This window comes from Toxotes jaculatrix, chromosome 3 (assembly GCF_017976425.1).
Source record: "Toxotes jaculatrix isolate fToxJac2 chromosome 3, fToxJac2.pri, whole genome shotgun sequence".
NCBI lineage: Eukaryota > Metazoa > Chordata > Actinopteri > Toxotidae > Toxotes > Toxotes jaculatrix.
In genome coordinates, this window is record NC_054396.1 from 26,804,604 (window position 1) to 26,823,874 (window position 19,271).

The following is a 19,271-nucleotide window of genomic DNA, read 5'->3' on the forward strand; positions in this document are numbered from 1 at the left end:
CTAATTATGAGAATTAAAGTTAAAATTTTGACTTTCTTAATCACTGGTTTGACAATTTTACCACCAGGGAAGTTTAGAAAGCTGGATTACCAGTTTGTTTACATCAACCAGAAGCTGTGGACAGTAACTTAAATTTCTTTTAGTGAGTTGTTCTGCAAGATTATGCAGATGCTGTACATTTTTGTCCATGTTTCTGTCCATCCCTTGCTCTCAAGACTGTTCTACAATGTCTGTATGTCACCCTCTTGTGGCAAAATGTTAGTAAAAACACTTTTCGCTTACTCAGGTCTTTGAGTGCGTGAGGTGTCCATGCATGGAAACATAGAACTACTAGTATTTACCCACAAAACAACAAGACAAAAATTAATAATAAGGAAACACTGACATGAACTTATCAGCACTTTAAACTCAATCTTCACATGTTCTAATAATAGCATATATAATACCATGGTGTCAAATAAAACAAAATGTAACCTCAACTCCTTTATGGACAAAACAAGACAAAACATCACTGGATGAGTCATAAATTAGTTGATTCTAGAATAAAACATTCTAGAATCCGGTCTTGAGGTCATAACAGGTTCACAACTGACTGCAGAAAAACACACTCCTGAAATGATCTACACACTGTAAAGAGCACCGTGAAAAAACTCTGACAGCAAAAAGCAAGGACAGGCCTCGTCCACATTAACTTCTCACAGAAAGGAAATCGAGAGAAGCATGAGTGACATGGCGTCTGCAGTCTTAACTGAATTTCGCCTGGAGGGAAAACTCTGCGATGTGGTGATCAAGGTGGATGACTTTGAGTTCAGTGCCCACAAGATCATCCTCTGTGCCTGCAGTCCATACTTCTGGTGAGTAGGTTATCTCAGTACTGACCACCAACGGAAACCGCTATCTTACACATCAGCGGTCATAGGTTAAAGTCTGTTCATATGCCACTCTCATATTTCCCGGCATCAGCGCACATTACTGTAGACTTCCAGATTTCCCGCTCGCTTGGTCCAAAAGGTCCAAACGTTATGACTGTACTACATATAGTTGGCTTTCTAAAACCTTGATGACCCTGATAAATCCTCATCCCACAGCACTCTTTTCACTGGCGCCTGGGGGACCTCAGACAAACAGTTGTACACCATTCCCGGGGTGTCACCTGAGATGATGAACCTTATCATCAATTACGCCTACACCCGCTCTGTTCCCGTGACAGAGGATAATGTGGTGGAGGTTTTGGCAGCTGCGGAACAGTTGTTGGTCCCAGGGATCGTTCAGGCCTGCTGCTTCTTCCTGGAGAACCAGCTGTGCCCGGAGAACTGCATCGGCATCTGGAAGCTGGTGGACTTCTACCACTGCCCTGAGCTGAAGCACAAGGTCTTCCTCTACATCTTGTACCACTTTGAGGACATAGCTTGTGTCTCACAGGAGCTCCTGGAGCTCTCTGTCCAGCAGCTGGCTACTATCATTGAAAACGATCACCTCAATGTGAAACAAGAAAACACAGTGTTTGAGGTTGTCCTCCGCTGGATTGACCACTTGCCTGACCAAAGACGAGACCACATCTCTGTGCTGTTACCCAAGGTAACCAAAAAAGTTAGCTGTAACTGTAGTCAGCTTAACATAGCATTTATTGGGTTGGGTTGAGAAAAGGCTATAGAAAAGGTGGAGCCATGCTAACAATTTCCCCTGCTTCCAGCCTAATGCAAGACTAACCACATCCTGATTTCACCACGATACTAATCTCATAAGATTTATATCAGATTGATATCTAATTAGATAGTATCTAAAAGCTGTCTTCTTTTATCTGTCCAGGTGCGGCTAGGCTTGATGACCCCTGCCTACCTCCATAACACTGTGATTGATAGTGATGTGGTAATGAACAACATTGAGTGTATACCTATCGTCACTGAAGCAGTCACAACACATAACTACTCTGGGGCCAATGCACTCTCGAAATTTCAGTACAGAAACCTGTTGACTTGCCCACGCTTGCCTTCTGACATTTTATTGGTCACCGGAGGCAAAGACATCAGCAAAGCTGCAACCCAGCTTGAGGCGTATGATGCCAAAGCTGACTGCTGGGTCACTGTGAACACTGAGATTTCTCGTGCCCACCATGGTGCTGCTGTTCTCAACAACTTTGTGTACTTAATCGGTGGCTGCAGCCAAGAGAGATACTTGAATACAGTGCAAAGGATTGACCTCATCACCTGCTCATGGCACGAGGTGGCGTCCATGAACTCCTGCCGCTGCTATGTCAGCGTTGCTGTCCAGAATGGATGCATTTATGCCATGGGAGGCTTGAATGGAGAAACATTCTTTAACACTGTCGAGTGCTACAAACCTGAAACTGACCGGTGGACCATGATGGCACCCATGTGTGCAAAGAGATGTGGGGCCGGTGCTGCGGCTCTAAATGGCAAGGTAGGTGAAAGAGAGATGACTATGTTGGAAATGATGTTTGTTTCATTTTGCCCTAGTGATCATGAATGTAACTGTCCTGAACCTGTTGGTAGGTGTACATTTGCGGGGGTTTTAATGGGTCTCGCAACCTTTCTTCGGCTGAATGCTACAATCCAGAAACCAACATGTGGACCATGATCACGCCCATGCTTACCTTCCGAAGTGGCCTGAGGGTCGTTGTCTACAGAGACCACATCTATGCAGTAAGTTTGTGAATTAGTAATATATATATTATATATTCTTTACATATAGTCTATGACTGTTCCATGTTTAGCTCTCCAAATATTTCCTGCCAAATGTCAACATGCTATAATTTGATAATGCAAAAAAAACAAAAGCAGTTTAATACTCAGGCAGAGAAGGGTTGGATGATGATTCATGACTATCAGCTTTCCATTCCCTCAAAGCCCAGCACTGTCATGTCTCCAAGAACAGCTACTGTATGTGCTGTGAGGCAGTTTTGGCATCGTGGCCATCCTGTATTGCAGTATCACTTGACACACAATCATTAGAAAAAGAGAAGCTGTACAACAGTGAATACATTTTGCTGAGTGTAACAAATACTCCTACTCCAACTCTGGACTCACTTTCTACCTTCGCTCTCCTAGGTTGGTGGCACTGCTACCAGGACCCACCACCTGCGCAGTGTTGAGGCCTACAATCCCCGAACCAACAGGTGGAGACCCATGCCATCCATGAACAATACCCGCACCTACTTTGGCATCGGGGTGGTGAACGACCAGCTCTTTGTGGTTGGAGGACATAACGGCTCTACCACTATGCTAGATGTGGAGTGCTACAACGCGGATACCTGTATTTGGTACAGTGCCTCTAACATTGCATTGCCCCGTAGTGGCCTGAGCTGCTGTGTGCTGCAGGGACTCCACAGTGTGGCAGAGAAATTGTTCCCTCGTGCCACTCTGATGCCCCCCAATGAGGAGGAAGTCCTGGCCTGACCTATGTCATCCATCATCACATCACAATTGTTATTATTGAATTATTTTAAAATTCATTAAATTACTTTATTTGCATTCTAAAAGAAGCATCGTTATTAATACATTATACAGTACAAATATAAATATTTCAGGTATGTTATTTATGTTGTTGTATGTATGTATGTATGTATGTATGTACTTATTATTTATACTTTTACCTTTACTTACATTACAGATGCAAACAATATAGTTAGCTATGGAGAGATGGGAGTCACCTCCATGTCATTCCTACAGGCTGCACTTCTTAGCGATCATAAAACTGTTTCTACAAACTTTTTATTTGAAATCCCGAAAAAATGATTTAACTAGAAAAACACTTTGTAGAAACTTTATAAACCGATGGTATCAGCAAATTTATCAATAAATGCTAGCCATAAATGCCGCTTTTCTCACCTGCAAACGAAGCATAGCGGCCGCCATTACGGCTCTGAGTTGTACACGAATACATTGAAAGGGCGATCCTGGTTTGAGCCAAAATGGCGCCTTTTCCCCTATAAACAAGAAACCAATCGAATTCATGGAAGTTATTTTCTAACCAATCAACGTCCACTTTTGGGCGGGACATGCGCAACTGGGTGGATCTGTCTTGGGGTGTTGTGAATTTGTGCAGACAAGAAAGCTTGAGTGGGAGTTGTCGGACCGATTTGCTGTGTGTTTTGTCTGTCGATTGGCACCGATTTCCAACGCGCCAGCCGCAGCTATGCCCGGGATAGAGAAGCTGCCGATAGAGGAGACGCTGGAGGACAGTCCGCAGGTAACAGATCTCTTCCCTGGAGGCTTCAACTAGCCTGCTAACGTTAGCCACTTGTCCTGCTAGGCTAGCTGTCTTTGTAGGCTCAGTGTTTGCCAACAACCAGCGGAGAGATGCCGCTAACGGCCCGGCTAACCTAAACTGCCAACCGGACAGCCTTAACGGGACACGCCAGCTGTGCGCCGGCATCAAACCGACCTCAGCTGGTGGAGGTTTCAGTCGGGATACGAAGTCAGGATGTCAGTCAGCATCCAGTGTTACCTTGGGCTGAAATTAACTCGTTAAACGAATAGCTAGCTACTTCCTTAGCCACTCGGTTAAATGGTTCCCCTTCTTCCAGTGATAACTGTTTATCTCTTGACCGAGCAGCAGTGTCATCCTGCTGCTTTTTGTAACTGCTAGATGAGAAAGTCACACGGGGCAGAAAGCTGCTGCTGCATCGCTTCAGATGAGCCGAAACACACCCTGATCAGTGCAGCACATCCAGGGCACAACACCTGCAATGACATCACTGATCAGGGCGTGGCCAGGATGTGATGCACCTGACAGGTTCGGTCCGTAGACATACGGGTAGCTATAGTTGGGATGCTTTAGTTCATGTGTAAGCAGTCTACTCAGGGAAACTGAGGGCCTGTAGAGGTGTAATTAGTAGTTCATTAATAATTTAGCAGTAATAATCAGCAGTTACCCAAAGAAATGATAATCATTTTAGTTGTTTTTCAATTAGAAGTACTTAACATTCCCGTGTGTGCTTTTCTTTGTTATATATATACTTGATGCAGTACACCGAGAAAATTCAGGGTTTTGACTCTTGGTCTCACAAAACAAAAAAATGAGGTCTGGGGGAATTATAACAAGTATAGTTTACAAATTTCTGACTTACATCCAGCTGTGAACTTTCAAGTGAAAGAGGTGTGGTTTGTAACTACACGTAACATCGTCAAAACGTTGAGTAGAGTAATATGATATGAAACAGTGAGGGAAGGTTAGGGCAGTGAAATGTGATTTACAGCAAGGTGAAGTATATACAGTATAACCAGACCACAAGAATGTGATTTGTCTGCAGTCATTTTTTTGTGATACAGGCTGCAGGAGTGTGATTATTTTAAATACTGGTGCCACACATACTCAGTAACCCCCTGTGCCAACTGTGAAGCATGGGGATGGACGTGTTGACTTCTGCATACAGCTGCATGTATTTTATCTCTCACAGTGACAGATGAGTTGAGAGTTATAGTGACGGATGAGCTTGCTGGCTTGCTAAAGGCAAAAAAATGCAGTTGAGACACACCTTGATAACAGAGTTGTACAGGTAGCAAGTGTGGATTTACATAGATAGACCTGGGTTTGGCTTTTGGCAGTTACACAAGGGATCATTTCGGGCCGTCGCTTTGCTGAGGTTTTATGGTTCGATCAAATGATTAACTCTCACTTTATTTTCACCGCATTTATTGTGTGTTTTTTTTTGTATGTAGACCCGCTCTCTGCTGGGAGTGTTTGAGGAGGACACTGCAGCCATCTCCAACTACTGTACACAGCTCTATCAGGCTATGCAGAGGATTTATGATGCACAGGTACACACACACACACACACACACACACACACACGCATTCGACAGCTTCAGTGCCACTGGCATTTCAGCACATACAGAACATACAGCAACATAAGCAAGTGGCTGATGTCTGACAGAATAATGTGTCTCCAGCTGCTCATTGCTGTGCCTGCTGTGTTTTTATCAGAATGAACTCAGTGCTGCAACACACCTGACCTCCAGACTGCTGAAGGAGTACGACAAACAGGTGGGCCACTCCATACCAGCTACCAGTCCTGCGACACAAGCCACCATGCTATAACTCTAGACTTGTACTGTATTAGTCCAGATATAAGGCTACAGTGATTATAAGGCAACACCCCTTTCCAACAATGACTCTGAAGATACAACACGCTTTCACTCTAATCCTGTTTGGTAATGTTCCATGAGATTCTTTTCATTCGAGGAGAACAGAGTCCTCATAAAAATGAAACATGATATAACACCATTAGAGCATAATGTAAACCCCACATTTGTGTGTAGCTTGTCTCCCTAGTCACGCTCTCACACACTCGTCTTTCAGGTTGTTAGAAGCAATCAAAATGATTTTCTCTGTCTTTATGAGCTCCTCAGCGTCTGTGACAGTGGGCTGCCTGACAGATGATTCAGTCCTTAGTTCATTTCTGCAGTAAAGACATCAGGAGATGCTTTGTATGCCTTCACTACTCCTGCGGTTATGTGCTGCATTGTTACATATTACCATTTTCACAGCTAGCAAGGATTGCCATTTTGGCCCATCAGTCCGTCCAATGCTTTGGTCCAAAGCAAGACATCTGGACAATTTTGTAAATATTTTAATGACCTTTAATGTCCATCAGATACAACTTCAGGTCAAAGTGCAGCCAACACTTTGTTCTGTGATAAAGTCTGCTAGGAATTCACAGATTATGCTGCAGCAACATATATATTCCTCACAGGAGTCAATCTGATCCATGCTTCCATATTGTTGCTGTTATCTGCAGCGTTTTCCTCTGGGGGGTGACGATGAGGTGATGAGCTCCACCCTGCAGCAGTTTGCAAAAGTCATTGATGAGGTGAGAGAGAACACAAACACGCCAGAGCTCTGTCTTTTGTCCGGCAAGTTTGTTTTGTCCTTCTGGATGTGCCACACGGGCAGGTCTCACCTGATATGACTTGACATCAGAATCGATTTACTATTAATATCTGTGAGAAGGAGACACGCTGTGTTCAAACTGGTTATGCAGCTGAGTTATGATCAGAATTTTCCATAACATCTCCTCTCTTTCTTTCTCTCTTTCTCTCTCTCTCTCTCTCTCTCTCTCTCTCTCTATCTATCTATCGCTCTCTCTAGTTGAGTTCCTGTCATGCTGTCTTGTCCACCCAGCTTGCAGATGCCATGATGTTTCCCATCACTCAGTTTAAAGAAAGAGACCTGAAGGGTAAAAACACACACACACACACACACACACACACACACACAGACAGTACATACATAATCCAACCCTGTCACACCTCTGGCTCAAAGAACAAAAATTGTGTCTGACATATATATTTAACTGATAAGCGTTTGTTGCTAACAAAGCACATACACTGCATGACCAAAAGTATGCAGACAGCTAACATTCTGGTCGAATGTGACAGTTGAACATATTATTTGACAAAATTTTCATCCCTTTTTGGAACCTGGCTGCAGGGATTTGGTATCGGCATTGGCATTCAGGCACAAGAGCATTAGCGAGGTCCAACGCTGGTGTTGGGTGCGAAGGTCTGGCTCACAGTCGGTGTTCTAGTTTATCCAAAGGATGCTGGATGGGATTGAGGTCAGGGCTGTGTGCAGGCCAGTCAGTTTCTTTCACACCAAATTGGGAAAACCATTTGTTGATGGACTTGGCTTTGTGCACGGAGGCGCTGTCATGTTGAAATAGAAAAGAGACTTCACCAAAATGACTCTTCCCACAAAACTGCAAGCACACAGTAGAACTAAGGAGCCTAACCCAGGAAAACAGACCCAGTCAGTGTATGTCAGTATGTTTTGGCTTCTATGTGGTGCCCAAATAAACAGAAAAATCCAAAATATATTGCTGTTTGTTTTGTTTTCCCAGAGATCCTCACCCTGAAAGAAGTCTTCCAGATTGCCAGTGATGGTAAGTTAATGTCACCACTTAGGGCTGCAGTTCATTTTCTGTATTAAATTATCACTTTATCATTTTTGTATCGATAAATACTCATGGTTTTTTCTTTTTCCAGAAAACCAGAGTACAGTCGATGCAGATTATACGATAAAGTCACTTAAGACCAGTGAAAATCACTTTTCTCAAATATTTATTGGGTTTTAGCTGCACTTTAATAAACGTTTCACCCTTTGTACTGTACTTTATGTTCCTGTCTAACTTATGTTACAGCTGAAAAGGGAGAGATAAAGAAAATACGTTTCACCATGACAAAAGTTTTACGTACCTGTTTACCTGTTTCTGTGTGCAGATCATGACACAGCCATTAATCGATACAGCCGCCTGTCCAAGAAGAGGGACAACGACAAGGTAAGCACATCGTTGACAGGCCCGCTCCTCACACAGGTTTATTATTCAGTACTTCAGTTCCAGAGTTTGATACTTAACTCCTGGGTGAAGTTTTCAAAGCTCCTATCTACAGCAATGTTCTCAATGTTTAAAGTTCTCAGACCAGCAGCTGCCTGAAAGGAAAATGCTCAGCAGGAGTTATGTGCCAAGAAGAGCATCTCACAATATGATTATCTTGGCCAAAAGATATTGTCTCGGCATGTGATATTATCTTAACACTGAAATAAGAGCTGAGTCTTGTGCGTTGCAGGTCCGGGCGGAAGCAGTGGAGGACGTCTACACCTCCCGCAAGAAACAGCACCAGACCATGATGCACTACTTCTGCTCACTTAACACACTACAGTACAAGAAGAAGACCGCTCTGCTGGAGCCTCTGCTGGGCTACATGCAGGCCCAGGTACACACATAGACACACACCCAAGGACCTGACCATAACCAGGTCCCAGATCCACACTGAAATTTTAACCTTGGATTAGGTCAGACGTGCGACAGGCTTCACTAAGAAACATCACGTGCCACATGTCTCATCATCTAATCAGCTTTGTGTTCAACAGTAAATAAATGTCACTGTTAACAGAGAGGAAACATCAGACTTCTGTGATGTTGAGGTGGAACGAGCGGTGAACTTTTAGATTTTGAATCAGACGTTCTCTCAACTGCTTCCAAGCTGTTCCCAAACCTGCTGGTGTGACTTTGTCTTTATCTGTGTTTGCTCTGTGCAGATCAGCTTCTTTAAGCTGGGATCGGAAAATCTTACCCAGCAGTGGGAGGACTTCCTGGGAACCATAGGAACCAGCGTTCAGAAGTAAGAGCCCTTCACCCACCTCCTTCCTCCCTAAAGCAGCTTAATTTTTTTTTCTTCCTTTGTTCTTTCTGAGTCTTAAATACACTGTTGTTGACTCAGTTGTAAAGTTGCAGTGTTTTTGAAGAAGCTGGAAAGAAAAAGAGATGGAAACATGATAGAAAAACGAATAAATGAGCAGTGAGTTTCAAATGTTTATCCACAGTGTGTGTCTGTGTGTTTAGTGTCCGTCGGGAGATGGAGGAGGAGGTGGGGCAGATGCAGCAGACCATCCAGCAGATGGAGAGGTCATGTGACTCGTTCTATGCACCGTGTGACCCTGACCCCGCCCACTCACCCGTCTGTCGCAACCTGACCAGGAAACAGGGCTACCTGTACATCCGCAAGTAGGACACACACACACACACACACACATATTTTGATACTTTCATTTATTGCTCACATTAAAGTCTCCATCTGCAATTTTCATTTTTTCTGTCTGTCTCTCAGTAAGACTGGTCTGGTGTCGTCGTCCTGGGAGCGTCAGTACTTCTTCACGCAGGGCGGTAACCTGATGCAGCAGGGCCGAGGCGAGGTGGCGGGTGGGCTGGTCACGGACCTCGACAACTGCTCCGTCATGGCGGTCGACAGTGACGACCGCCGCTTCTGCTTCCAGGTCACATCCTTCGATGGCAAGAAGTGAGAGAGCTCCCGTTCTTTCCGTTCTTTCCGTTTTACTCTCATGAAAACGCTGACTCTTCTCAGACGCTCTTGTCATTCTGAAACTTCCAGTATTAACTCCACTTTTCCTCGTTCTGTCAGAGTGGTGACACTACAGGCGGAGAGCAGGAAGGACTGCGAGGAGGTAGATTGTTTTTCTTTCATGTGACCTGCTTTGTGTTCACTGTCAGCTGTGCTGCTGTTTTCTCATGTCGTCTTTCTGCTGCTTCTTCCACCAGTGGATCTCAACTATAAACAACATCTCCAAGAGGATCTACCTGAGTGAGAACGCAGAGGTGTGTGTCCTTCTTCCCTCTTTAACTTTCATGTCACAGGTCAGGGAGGATATTTTGTCAGGTACTTTTGGATGCAGCGTGTCCTGGTTTCAGATGTCTGAGTCACCCATCATCATCAGTGCTGTCCTCCTATTGGCAGGAGCTTGCAGCCAGAGTGAACCAATCAGCTATTGAAGCTGTGACGCCATCACCGTCCTTCCAGCAGAGACACGAGAGCATGAGACCCAGCAGGTAATACTGACACTGACAAGGTGTGATCAACAACCTCATAACCTATCAGCTGCCTGATTTAGTGAAGATGGACCCCTGATAGCCAATCAGATTTCTACACCTCCATCTCTATCTCTCTCTCTCCTCATTCCAGTAAGGGGCGTGCGGGCCGAGCGAGCAGTATTAGCTCCGTGGGGTCGGAGCCATCGCCTGCTCTTTCTGTGCTCTCGTTGGACGCACTGGTTGCCCCGGAAACACCCATCCAGTTTGACATCATTTCCCCCGTCAGCGAGGAAAACTCAGGACAGAGCAAGACGGCAGCACAGTCCGGCAGGTGGGTTAGTGTGTGTGTGTGTATATATGTGTATGTGTGCTTCGGTGGATCAGTTCGGCCAAACTATGAAAAGAATGAGTTTCTGTTTTACGTCTGGTGGTTTGTCTCCATGCAGACAGATGTGATCTAATTTGTCAGACAGACTTCTGAGCTCTCATGCATTTTCTATTAGTTCTTTGTAAAATGCAAAACTGGATCTATACAAAAATAGATCTTCAGAATAAAAGCATGTACCCCAAAGCTTGTGTCTTGTTTCAGCTGATGGTTAATTTTCAGTGTGTGTGTGTGTGTGTGTGTGTCCTACAGAAGGAGTAATCCATTTGGAGAGTCAGGAGACAGCACATCAGAAGACAGTGAAGGTACCACTTGTGTGCTTGGTCTCGTTTTCCTCACGGTTTCAATATGTCATGCATTAAAATTAACTCAATGTGAAAAATCCTGAGTTTTCGAGAGCAGCGTTGTCTTCTCCGCATTCTGGTCAACCAAACTGTGGTGGTGTCGTTGCTATATTGTTTTTTTTTTTTCTTCCTCCAGACATTTCTCGCCAGCTCTTCATTCTTTACTTTCTACATCTTACTATTATTTTGTTGTTTTAATCAAACTTGAATTCCCTGAGTGTGTGTGGGCTTTATTTCTGCCTTTGTGCGTGTTGTCCAGACTCGATCCTCCACCAGCTCTTCATCGTTCGCTTCCTGGGCTCCATGGAGGTGAGGACTGCCGAGTCGGCGGACGTCATCTCTGAGACCATGAGACAGATCCTGGCCGCCAGAGCCATCCACAACATCTTCAGGATGACCGAGTCCCACCTGCTGGTCACCTGTGACTGCCTCAAGTATGAACCACAGAGTGTGTGTGTGTGTTTTGGTTTTGCTTCAGCATGAATTTAACAGTTTTGGACTGAGCTCTCTGTAACACAACACACACACACACATATGTAAAACAACAATTTACAAGACAAAACACTGATGAAAAGACAAAATCAAACCATAAAAACAGCTTTTTCAGGATGTAATTTCCTGTAAATACAGAATTTTTGCTTTAGCTAATGTTTCCTTCAAAGTGCCAGTGGTTTATTTACCTGAATAGAAAAACGCAGGTGTCAGAGTGGCAATGATAAGCAACGGAAACATCTTCTCCTTTAAGTGGGACAGATTTCAACTCATAACACTGACAGGATTTTAATGTCATGTTCTCAAATGCCTCTTTTTCTGTGCAGGAAAAGTCTTTGATTTTAACGTCTGTATTTTTCTTCTCAGGCTTATTGATCCTCAGACACAAGTCACTCGACTCAGGGTAAAACGATCTGTCTTACCAGTCTAGATTCTTGTTTTGGTTTCAGACATTTCTAATGATTGGTTCCAGTCCCTTCTTTCCTAATTTATAGCTTTCTCTTATATCTTTCCTCCTCTTTCCTCTCCTTCCTCCCCTTCCTCCTCTTCCTCCTCCCTCCTGCTGCAGTTCCCTCTGTCCAGTGTGGTTCAGTGTTCGTCCCATCAGGACAACAAGAGGCTGTTTGGTTTCGTTTTGCAGTCAGCCAGCGGGCGGGGTGACAGCCGAGCCGTCTGCTACATTTTTGAGTCCAACAACGACGGAGAGAAGGTTGTCCGTCTGTTCATCTGTTCGTCTCACTGTCTAACACTCTGTCTGCCTGACCCGTCTGTCTGACCCGTCTGTCTGACCTGTCTGCCTCTTTCATGTGTTTCAGATCTGTGACAGTATCGGTCTGGCCAAGCAGATAGCCTTCCACTCTGAGATGGTGAGACTGCAGCTAAAGCTATCTCCCTCACATTTTGGTGATGTTATGGTTCCTTCGGGTGTTGTTGCATGTGCCAGTAATTTTTGTTGTCTTGTTGTTGTTGTTGTGCAGGACCGTAAGGCGGTGGAGAAGAGGAAGGAGCAGGACAAGGCCAAAGAGAAGCAGCAGGAGGAACTCAGCAAACAGAGACAGATAGAGAAGGTGACCTTTAACCTTTAACCATGCTAAGCCAGTGCTCACTGGCTTAACAGGGAGCCCAAGTATTTGCACACGCACCTGTATGTTCAACGTAACGTTACTTATTTCGGCACGCGACTCTTGACGTTTAACTCAGGTGTTGTCTGTTCAGGATCTGGAGGAGCAGAGCCGTTTGATCGCCGCCTCGAGCCGTCCTGCCAACCCGCCTGCCTCTGAGGGGCAGTTCCTAGTCCTTAGCAACAGCCAATCAGAGGACAGCGACGCCGGGGAAGAGGGGAAGAAGAGGGGCGAGTCTGAGGCCTAACGACACGCAGAGGATGCATGTTTCACCTCCCAGGCAAGTCCCCAGCCGGTACTGTCCAAGCCACGGGCTCAGGAGTCAGAGGAGGGGAACACCACCTGCCCACCCGGGCTGCCTGGGACTGGAAAACATGTGCTCCTTCTCTACTGGACTCTGTTTTAAGTTTGCGGTGGAGCCTGTCACTCTGAAAACGGAGGATAAACTAAACGCACCCTCGCTATGAGAGGAGGAGGAGAGTAGGCGAGGAAAGGTCTCGCCAGGGACTGGTGTTTTATTGTGTGTGTAAAAACGCTGCTTTTTATACCGGCTCCGCTATCCAGAAAAAGACAAAAAAAATTATAGATTAACCTGTAAGTTTCTGTTTTATATGTTTATTTTATAAAAAAAAAAAAAGAGCTAAGAAGAATGAGAGAGGATTTAAAGCAGAACAACATGTGAGAAATAATGAGCAAGGATCTGAAGGAGACACCTGAGAAAACACGGGAGGCAGATTTGGGGACAGCGCCAGTGTCGGCTCTCACTTTGGCCACTAGGGGATCCCAAAGGGCAACAGGACACCTCGGCTGTTTTCTCTTTCAGTGTTGGGAGTAAAACATATGACGTGAGAAGAGAAGAAGAAAGACAGAGAGAGCAGGGAATCTTATTTTGAAGAGTCCTTCCTGTTGTGGTGCGTTCATCTGCTTTTTCTTTTTTTTTTTTTTTTTTTTTAACATCCTCTCCCTTACAGTCACTGGTTTTCATTCATTTCACTGCAGGATGAAACATTCCCTTTCAGAGTCTTGAATCTTGCCGAATCATCATCATCACAGTAGAGCTTTAACGATTAGTCAATTAATCCATTAATTGATCAAAAGGAATTGGCAACTATTTTAATAATAACCGATAATAACAAACCACAGATGTAACACGTTTCACCCTCTCAGTCGTGAGAATTAGTCGAGTTTCCTCATCTCACGTTGTAGTAAATTGAATAATTGGTTTGTAGTTTTCACCAAATACTTAATCGCAGACAAGCATTTATTGTGAATTACACAACTCAAGCTTTGAGTCTTACGTCTCCGCGAGTTGATTTTCATATATCGGCGCGTGGAAGGTGAAGAGAAACATATCAGCGTAGGTTTGGTCTAAAGAAAATAAAACTAAAATTAGGCTAAGTTTGGTTGAAAAGAATGTTTTTGCTCCTTCAGTATAAATGCCAAAATACATTGTTTGTCAATGCCTTCCAAATCGACGCATATTAGTGCTACTCATACACCGTTACTGACAGTGATCATTCGTCGGTGCCTTGTAAAACGGTTAAAAATCACGAAAACGATTCACGTGCCTGCTTCACCATCCGCCGCCTCCACGGTTAAACTTTGGTTAAATTCAGGAATCACTGCAGCAGGAAAAAGCAAACATTGGTCATTTTGGGCATTTCCTGTTTTTCTCCACAGTACATTCAGTATAACTGTAGTTTCAATATGTTGTATTGATCTGTGTCACAGTTAAATATAATAATTAACCATTTAAAGAGGCGGTGGTTCTGCCTGTCACTCGGTGCATACTAATGTTGTGCAGCCAAACGTTCAGGTCCACAGAAGATCATTTTCAATTCCCAAAGTTTTCAATAATACCAAACATGTTTCACTGAAATGTGTTCAAAGTGATGCAAAATCAGAATGGTGTATTTCAAAAAAACAAAACTTAAGTTTTCAACCAAATTTAGCTCAGTTCTTCCCAAAAGTTAGATTTATTAACCATCTTCGTTAAACCAGTGTCCACTGAGGATGTTGTTACCAGGAGACACAGAAACTTTTGGGTTTCACAGTGGGACATGTTGCCCCCGCGACCTGGGCCTGGACTCAGATAAGCGGCAGATGATGACATGATCAGCTGTATGAACAACGTGTCAGGTGATTGGTACACGCTGGAAAACACATCATCATCATCATCCGCTTATCCGGGGCCGGGTCGCGGGGGCAGCAGGAAAACACTGACCACTGAAATGAAAGCACCAGATTTTCCCTGGATTCTGTAATGAACATTTGGTTCACTGGGGTTAAAGGTCAACTGGAATTTAACCGCAGTGAAAATATTCTGGCTCTGACCTGCCCTTAAAAAAAAAAAAACCCAAAAAACAACAGTAAAATCAGTCGAATTATTTCAACTTCAGTGCCAATATTAACTTTTTCTCTTTTTTTTAATATTTCACGCTTCTTCTTTCTCTGTATTTCTGTATTTGTTGAAGAAATTGTGGAAAAACATTAAGTATCACGAGCCACACTCAGTCCAGCATCCCAGCATTTAATGCAGTGTGTGTGTGTGTGTGTGTGTGTGTGTGTGTGTGTGTGTGTGTGTGTGTGTGTGTGTGTGTGCAGTGTGTGTGTGTGTGTGCAGTGTGTGTTAGCATGTTGTCATGACTGAAGCCAAACTACGAACTAACTACGAAAATCTGATTTTTAAATTTTAATCATGCAGTAAAATGTTGAGCAATTTCCTGTTTAGCATCTTGATTTGGGGAAAAAAAATGAATTGCGTTTGATAAAAACAGAGAGGCCTCCATCCTCTCTGCCAAACGATCAGCTGAGTCTGTGTTTATCTGGGTCATTGTTTGGGGCGTTTGGTGCTTTTCACAGGTTTTATTCATGTAATTCAGAGAAATAATCACAGTGATTATCTGTAGGAAAAACAAATACGCTGAATAAGTTTCAGTTTCAAGATCACAGTCGTTGCATGTACAACAGACAAACCTCTTCAGTCGGCTGTGGGGACGTTAACGTGGTGAGGGAGTTTCTAAATCAGCAGTTAGTAATGATGATTTTATGTTTTGGTTGCTGTTTTTTTTTTTTTTGTAACCAGGTGAAGGACTCGTGTTGATGAAGCTGCACTTTAACGACAGACAAAACACGACGGGATCGACCATGTTGAACTGTAAATATGTTCCAGTGATTGATGTTCCAGTGTCATGATTAATAAAAAGGCTTTTCAGCGATCAAAATAAAGCACTAACTCCACCCGCCCGAGTCGGTCTGCTGATGTGTTCGGATCAAACGAACCTCATTGAGCCGCAGAGGAAAAAAAGTTTTCCAGGAGCTTAGAGGATTTTATGCTTATTTTCATGTTTGCATAGTTTAATTTTATATGTTGGGGGGAAAAAAGAACCTCACAATTTCACAATGAAGACTTTTAAAAATATATATCACATATTTGTGTGTCACATTGAGACAAGGTCACATTGGTCACCATAATAACTTTAATTTAATATAAAATAAATAAACAATAGACATTTTCATAAAGGCTTACTATCATTTCTAAGCTATAAGTTATTAGTTATAGACATATCTGAGCTGATTATTCAAAGAGCAACACGTAAAAAAAAAACTTCTCGATTACATGTTTCTGCGTGTTACGTAGAATTTGTACTTAAGTTTATTTCAAGTGCACAATCACTAATGACAGATGACACATGTTCTGCTAATGCTTATGGTAAAAGAATTCCTTAACAGATGAAAAGATGAAGATAATCAGTGCAGTTAATTTTTTTTTTCCACACCAGATTGGAAAAAATCTCTATAGGCATCCTGAGAAAAATCTGCCTCCTTTCTGTTTCACAAAATAATGAGTATGGATTTGATTTTTCTCGAGTTTTTCAAATGAAACAAGCAAAGATGGAAAATCACTCGGCTGAACTAATCACAGCTCGTATCCACATTAGGGTTAGGGTAACCTGTGATGAGGGAACACAGGTGGAATTAGCTTTAAGAGATAACGAGCCAAAAATGTTGTGAACCACAGCTCTGAAACATTTCATCTCCCACGATCTCTGATGGCTGGTGTCCTGGAGGAATTACTGGAAACATAAACGATTGTTTTTTAGCAGCAACCTCCTGCCATCATTGGTCGCTCTTTTTTCAGCAATTTTCAACTTTTTAATTGTGATTTTAGCTGAGAAGCTGAGATCTACAGGATTTTCTGTGTGCAGTGAGCGCAGCAGTAAAATGTCTCGGTGACGAGGTGGATTGAAGTCAGCGAGGGATCACTGGCGTTTCTCCTGGATTCACAGAAGACAGTCTGATGTGTTCAAAGACGCAGCAGGAAACAAAATAAAGGCAAACACTGGAGCGTCGCATCAGCTCCTACTTTTTTAGGATGTGGTTGGAGAGCCAGTCCAGACCCTCGACCAGACCTGTACCACTGATGGCACAGGACGCCTGGACAAACCACTGCACAGAGGCACACAGTGGGACAAAAACATGAGCTTAGCTACAGTTCAAGACAAGTTTAAACATCATATTGCCTCTTAAACTCAACTGATGTGTCCTGTAGTTTAATCTCAACCCTGCTGATGTGTCTCTCTCCGTCAAACGTGACAGAAACAGCGTGTGAGGAATGGAAAACGAGTAAAGCTTGAGCCCTGATTATCTTTCAGTATATTTAAGATGATATTACAGATAAATCACAGCTTAATGTCTCACTCACCTTCTGTGGGATCGCTGACAGGTTCAGGGCCGTTGTGACGTCGCTGACGGACATGGCTCTGGGCAGATCCTGTTTGTTAGCGAAAACCAGCACAGCCACGTCTCTCAGCTCGTACTCCTCCAGCTGCAACGCACAAACACAACCGTGGTGAGGGAACAGCAGGTTGAAATGAGTTTATCTGATCAATGCCCCACTATAACCCCCACTATACATGATTCATTGTTCATTATCTCTATTTATTATCTTTTATCTTTAATTGGACAGCTCTATATTAACCAGGTACTGTGTGTGTGTGTGTGTGATGAATAAAAAAGTGTTGAAAAACTACACAGAAAAGCCTGTTACCATCCCGTGCAGCTCATCAGCAGCTTCTTTAATCCTCTCTGGGTCGTTACTGTCGACCACAAATATCAAACCCTGAGGAAGAGACAGAGAAGGAGACAGAGACAAACATCACTGCAAAGTGTGTCTTCGTTTTGTCGTGCCAATGTAATCGTGGTAGTAACAGCAGCAGCAGAATTACCTGTGTGTTAGTGTAGTAGTGTCTCCACAGAGGTCTGATGACAGTCTGACCACCGACATCCCAAACTGTAAAACTGATGTTCTTATACTCCACTGTCTCCACATTAAAACCTACACACACACACACACACACACACACACACACACACACACATTAAGTGTATTTGTATTATTGTATGTTTCCTTCAGGCGTGTGCTGGAAAACATCAAACACACTCACCAACAGTTGGGATGGTGGTGACGACCTCGGCCAGCTTCAGTCTGTACAGCAGAGTCGTTTTACCTGCTGCATCCAGGCCCACTGCAGCAACACAAACACACACACACACACACAAGAGACAACGGCGACACAAGTGTTACAAATCGGACTACAACTAAATATTATCTTCACTGAGGAACTGCTGAGACCTTTTACTGAAGTAAAAGTAGCAACACTAGAATATAATGATACTCAAGTACAAGCAAAAGCCCTGCACTGAAAATGTCACTTTAAATATCTAAATATTATTAGTCAAATGTACTTAAAGTATCAAACACAAGAGTTTTTACTATGCTGTGAGTTTTATTCTATTATGTACGATGTTACTGGATTATCATTACTGATCCAGTGATGTGTAAATAGCATGTTACTGTCGTAGACGATCAGTGTGGAGCTCATTTCAATGATCTGATACGTTGTTGGGCAGTTCAATCTATAACAGTGCATCACATTTTATAAGATAATCAAATGTTTTGTGCGTAAAATCTTGATCTTTAAAGTGACTTGTAACTAAAGCAAACTTTCATGCAGTGGAGTAGAAAGCACAGTATTTCCCTCTGAGCTGTGGTGGTGGAGGAGAAGCACTCACTCACCCATTAAAATCCTGACCGGTGTCTTGGAGGCGAACCTGGAGAAGATGTGTGAGATGATGACGCCCATGATGGTTGGTAGAAAGTTTCTCCTCCGCACTCAGTGGCTCGCTGAGCGTGTGTTCGTGTGTCTGTGTTTTTATAGAGCACCGGCAGCGGACTGTGAGTGTGTGTTTGTGTGTGTGTGTTCTCCATGGTGTCATCCCGCGTGCTGTCAGCTCGGTACACGGTGGAATCGGAGGCGCAACCGGTGTCAACACCGCATACCGGAACACACGCCACCCGTTCACACGGATTTCAAAATAAAATGCTCGCACCCCCCCCCCCCCCCCCCCCAAAATTTAAATTCGCTTTTATGATCATGGCCACTATTTAATGACAACACTGGCAATATTATACGCTTTCCTAATCTTTACCAAATCTGTTGAACACATAAATAAATCAACCAACGGTGGAATAAAACAAAGTACAACTACTCAAGTACTGTAGTTGCAGTTTTGTGCAG

At 43.5% G+C, this 19,271-nt stretch overlaps 3 protein-coding genes across 3 annotated transcripts; 2 read left to right on the top strand and 1 right to left on the bottom strand.

Annotated features, from left to right (window-relative positions):
• The first annotated feature begins 714 nt into the window (after positions 1-714).
• Positions 715-3,416, top strand: LOC121179497 (kelch-like protein 10). Its single transcript, XM_041034386.1, has 5 exons — positions 715-854; positions 1,089-1,578; positions 1,810-2,421; positions 2,514-2,663; positions 3,069-3,416. The coding sequence occupies exons 1-5, from the start codon at positions 721-723 to the stop codon at positions 3,414-3,416; spliced, it is 1,734 nt and encodes a 577-aa protein (XP_040890320.1). The 5' UTR covers positions 715-720.
• Positions 3,417-4,040: 624 nt separating this feature from the next.
• Positions 4,041-14,606, top strand: appl1 (adaptor protein, phosphotyrosine interaction, PH domain and leucine zipper containing 1). The gene is made up of 22 exons (XM_041034628.1): positions 4,041-4,209; positions 5,682-5,780; positions 5,947-6,006; positions 6,761-6,832; positions 7,111-7,198; positions 7,862-7,903; positions 8,241-8,299; positions 8,589-8,735; positions 9,061-9,143; positions 9,365-9,526; positions 9,630-9,818; positions 9,942-9,984; positions 10,079-10,135; positions 10,275-10,366; positions 10,500-10,679; positions 10,986-11,038; positions 11,337-11,511; positions 11,936-11,972; positions 12,138-12,278; positions 12,385-12,435; positions 12,547-12,636; positions 12,785-14,606. The coding sequence occupies exons 1-22, from the start codon at positions 4,156-4,158 to the stop codon at positions 12,935-12,937; spliced, it is 2,127 nt and encodes a 708-aa protein (XP_040890562.1). The 5' UTR covers positions 4,041-4,155; the 3' UTR covers positions 12,938-14,606.
• A 1,549-nt stretch (positions 14,607-16,155) lies between these two features.
• LOC121179678 (ADP-ribosylation factor 4-like) lies at positions 16,156-18,997 on the bottom strand. Its single transcript, XM_041034630.1, has 6 exons — positions 18,770-18,997; positions 18,138-18,218; positions 17,919-18,028; positions 17,741-17,812; positions 17,396-17,518; positions 16,156-17,139 (listed from the first exon to the last, which is right to left on the bottom strand). The coding sequence occupies exons 1-6, from the start codon at positions 18,834-18,836 to the stop codon at positions 17,053-17,055; spliced, it is 540 nt and encodes a 179-aa protein (XP_040890564.1). The 5' UTR covers positions 18,837-18,997; the 3' UTR covers positions 16,156-17,052.
• Positions 18,998-19,271: the final 274 nt, after the last annotated feature.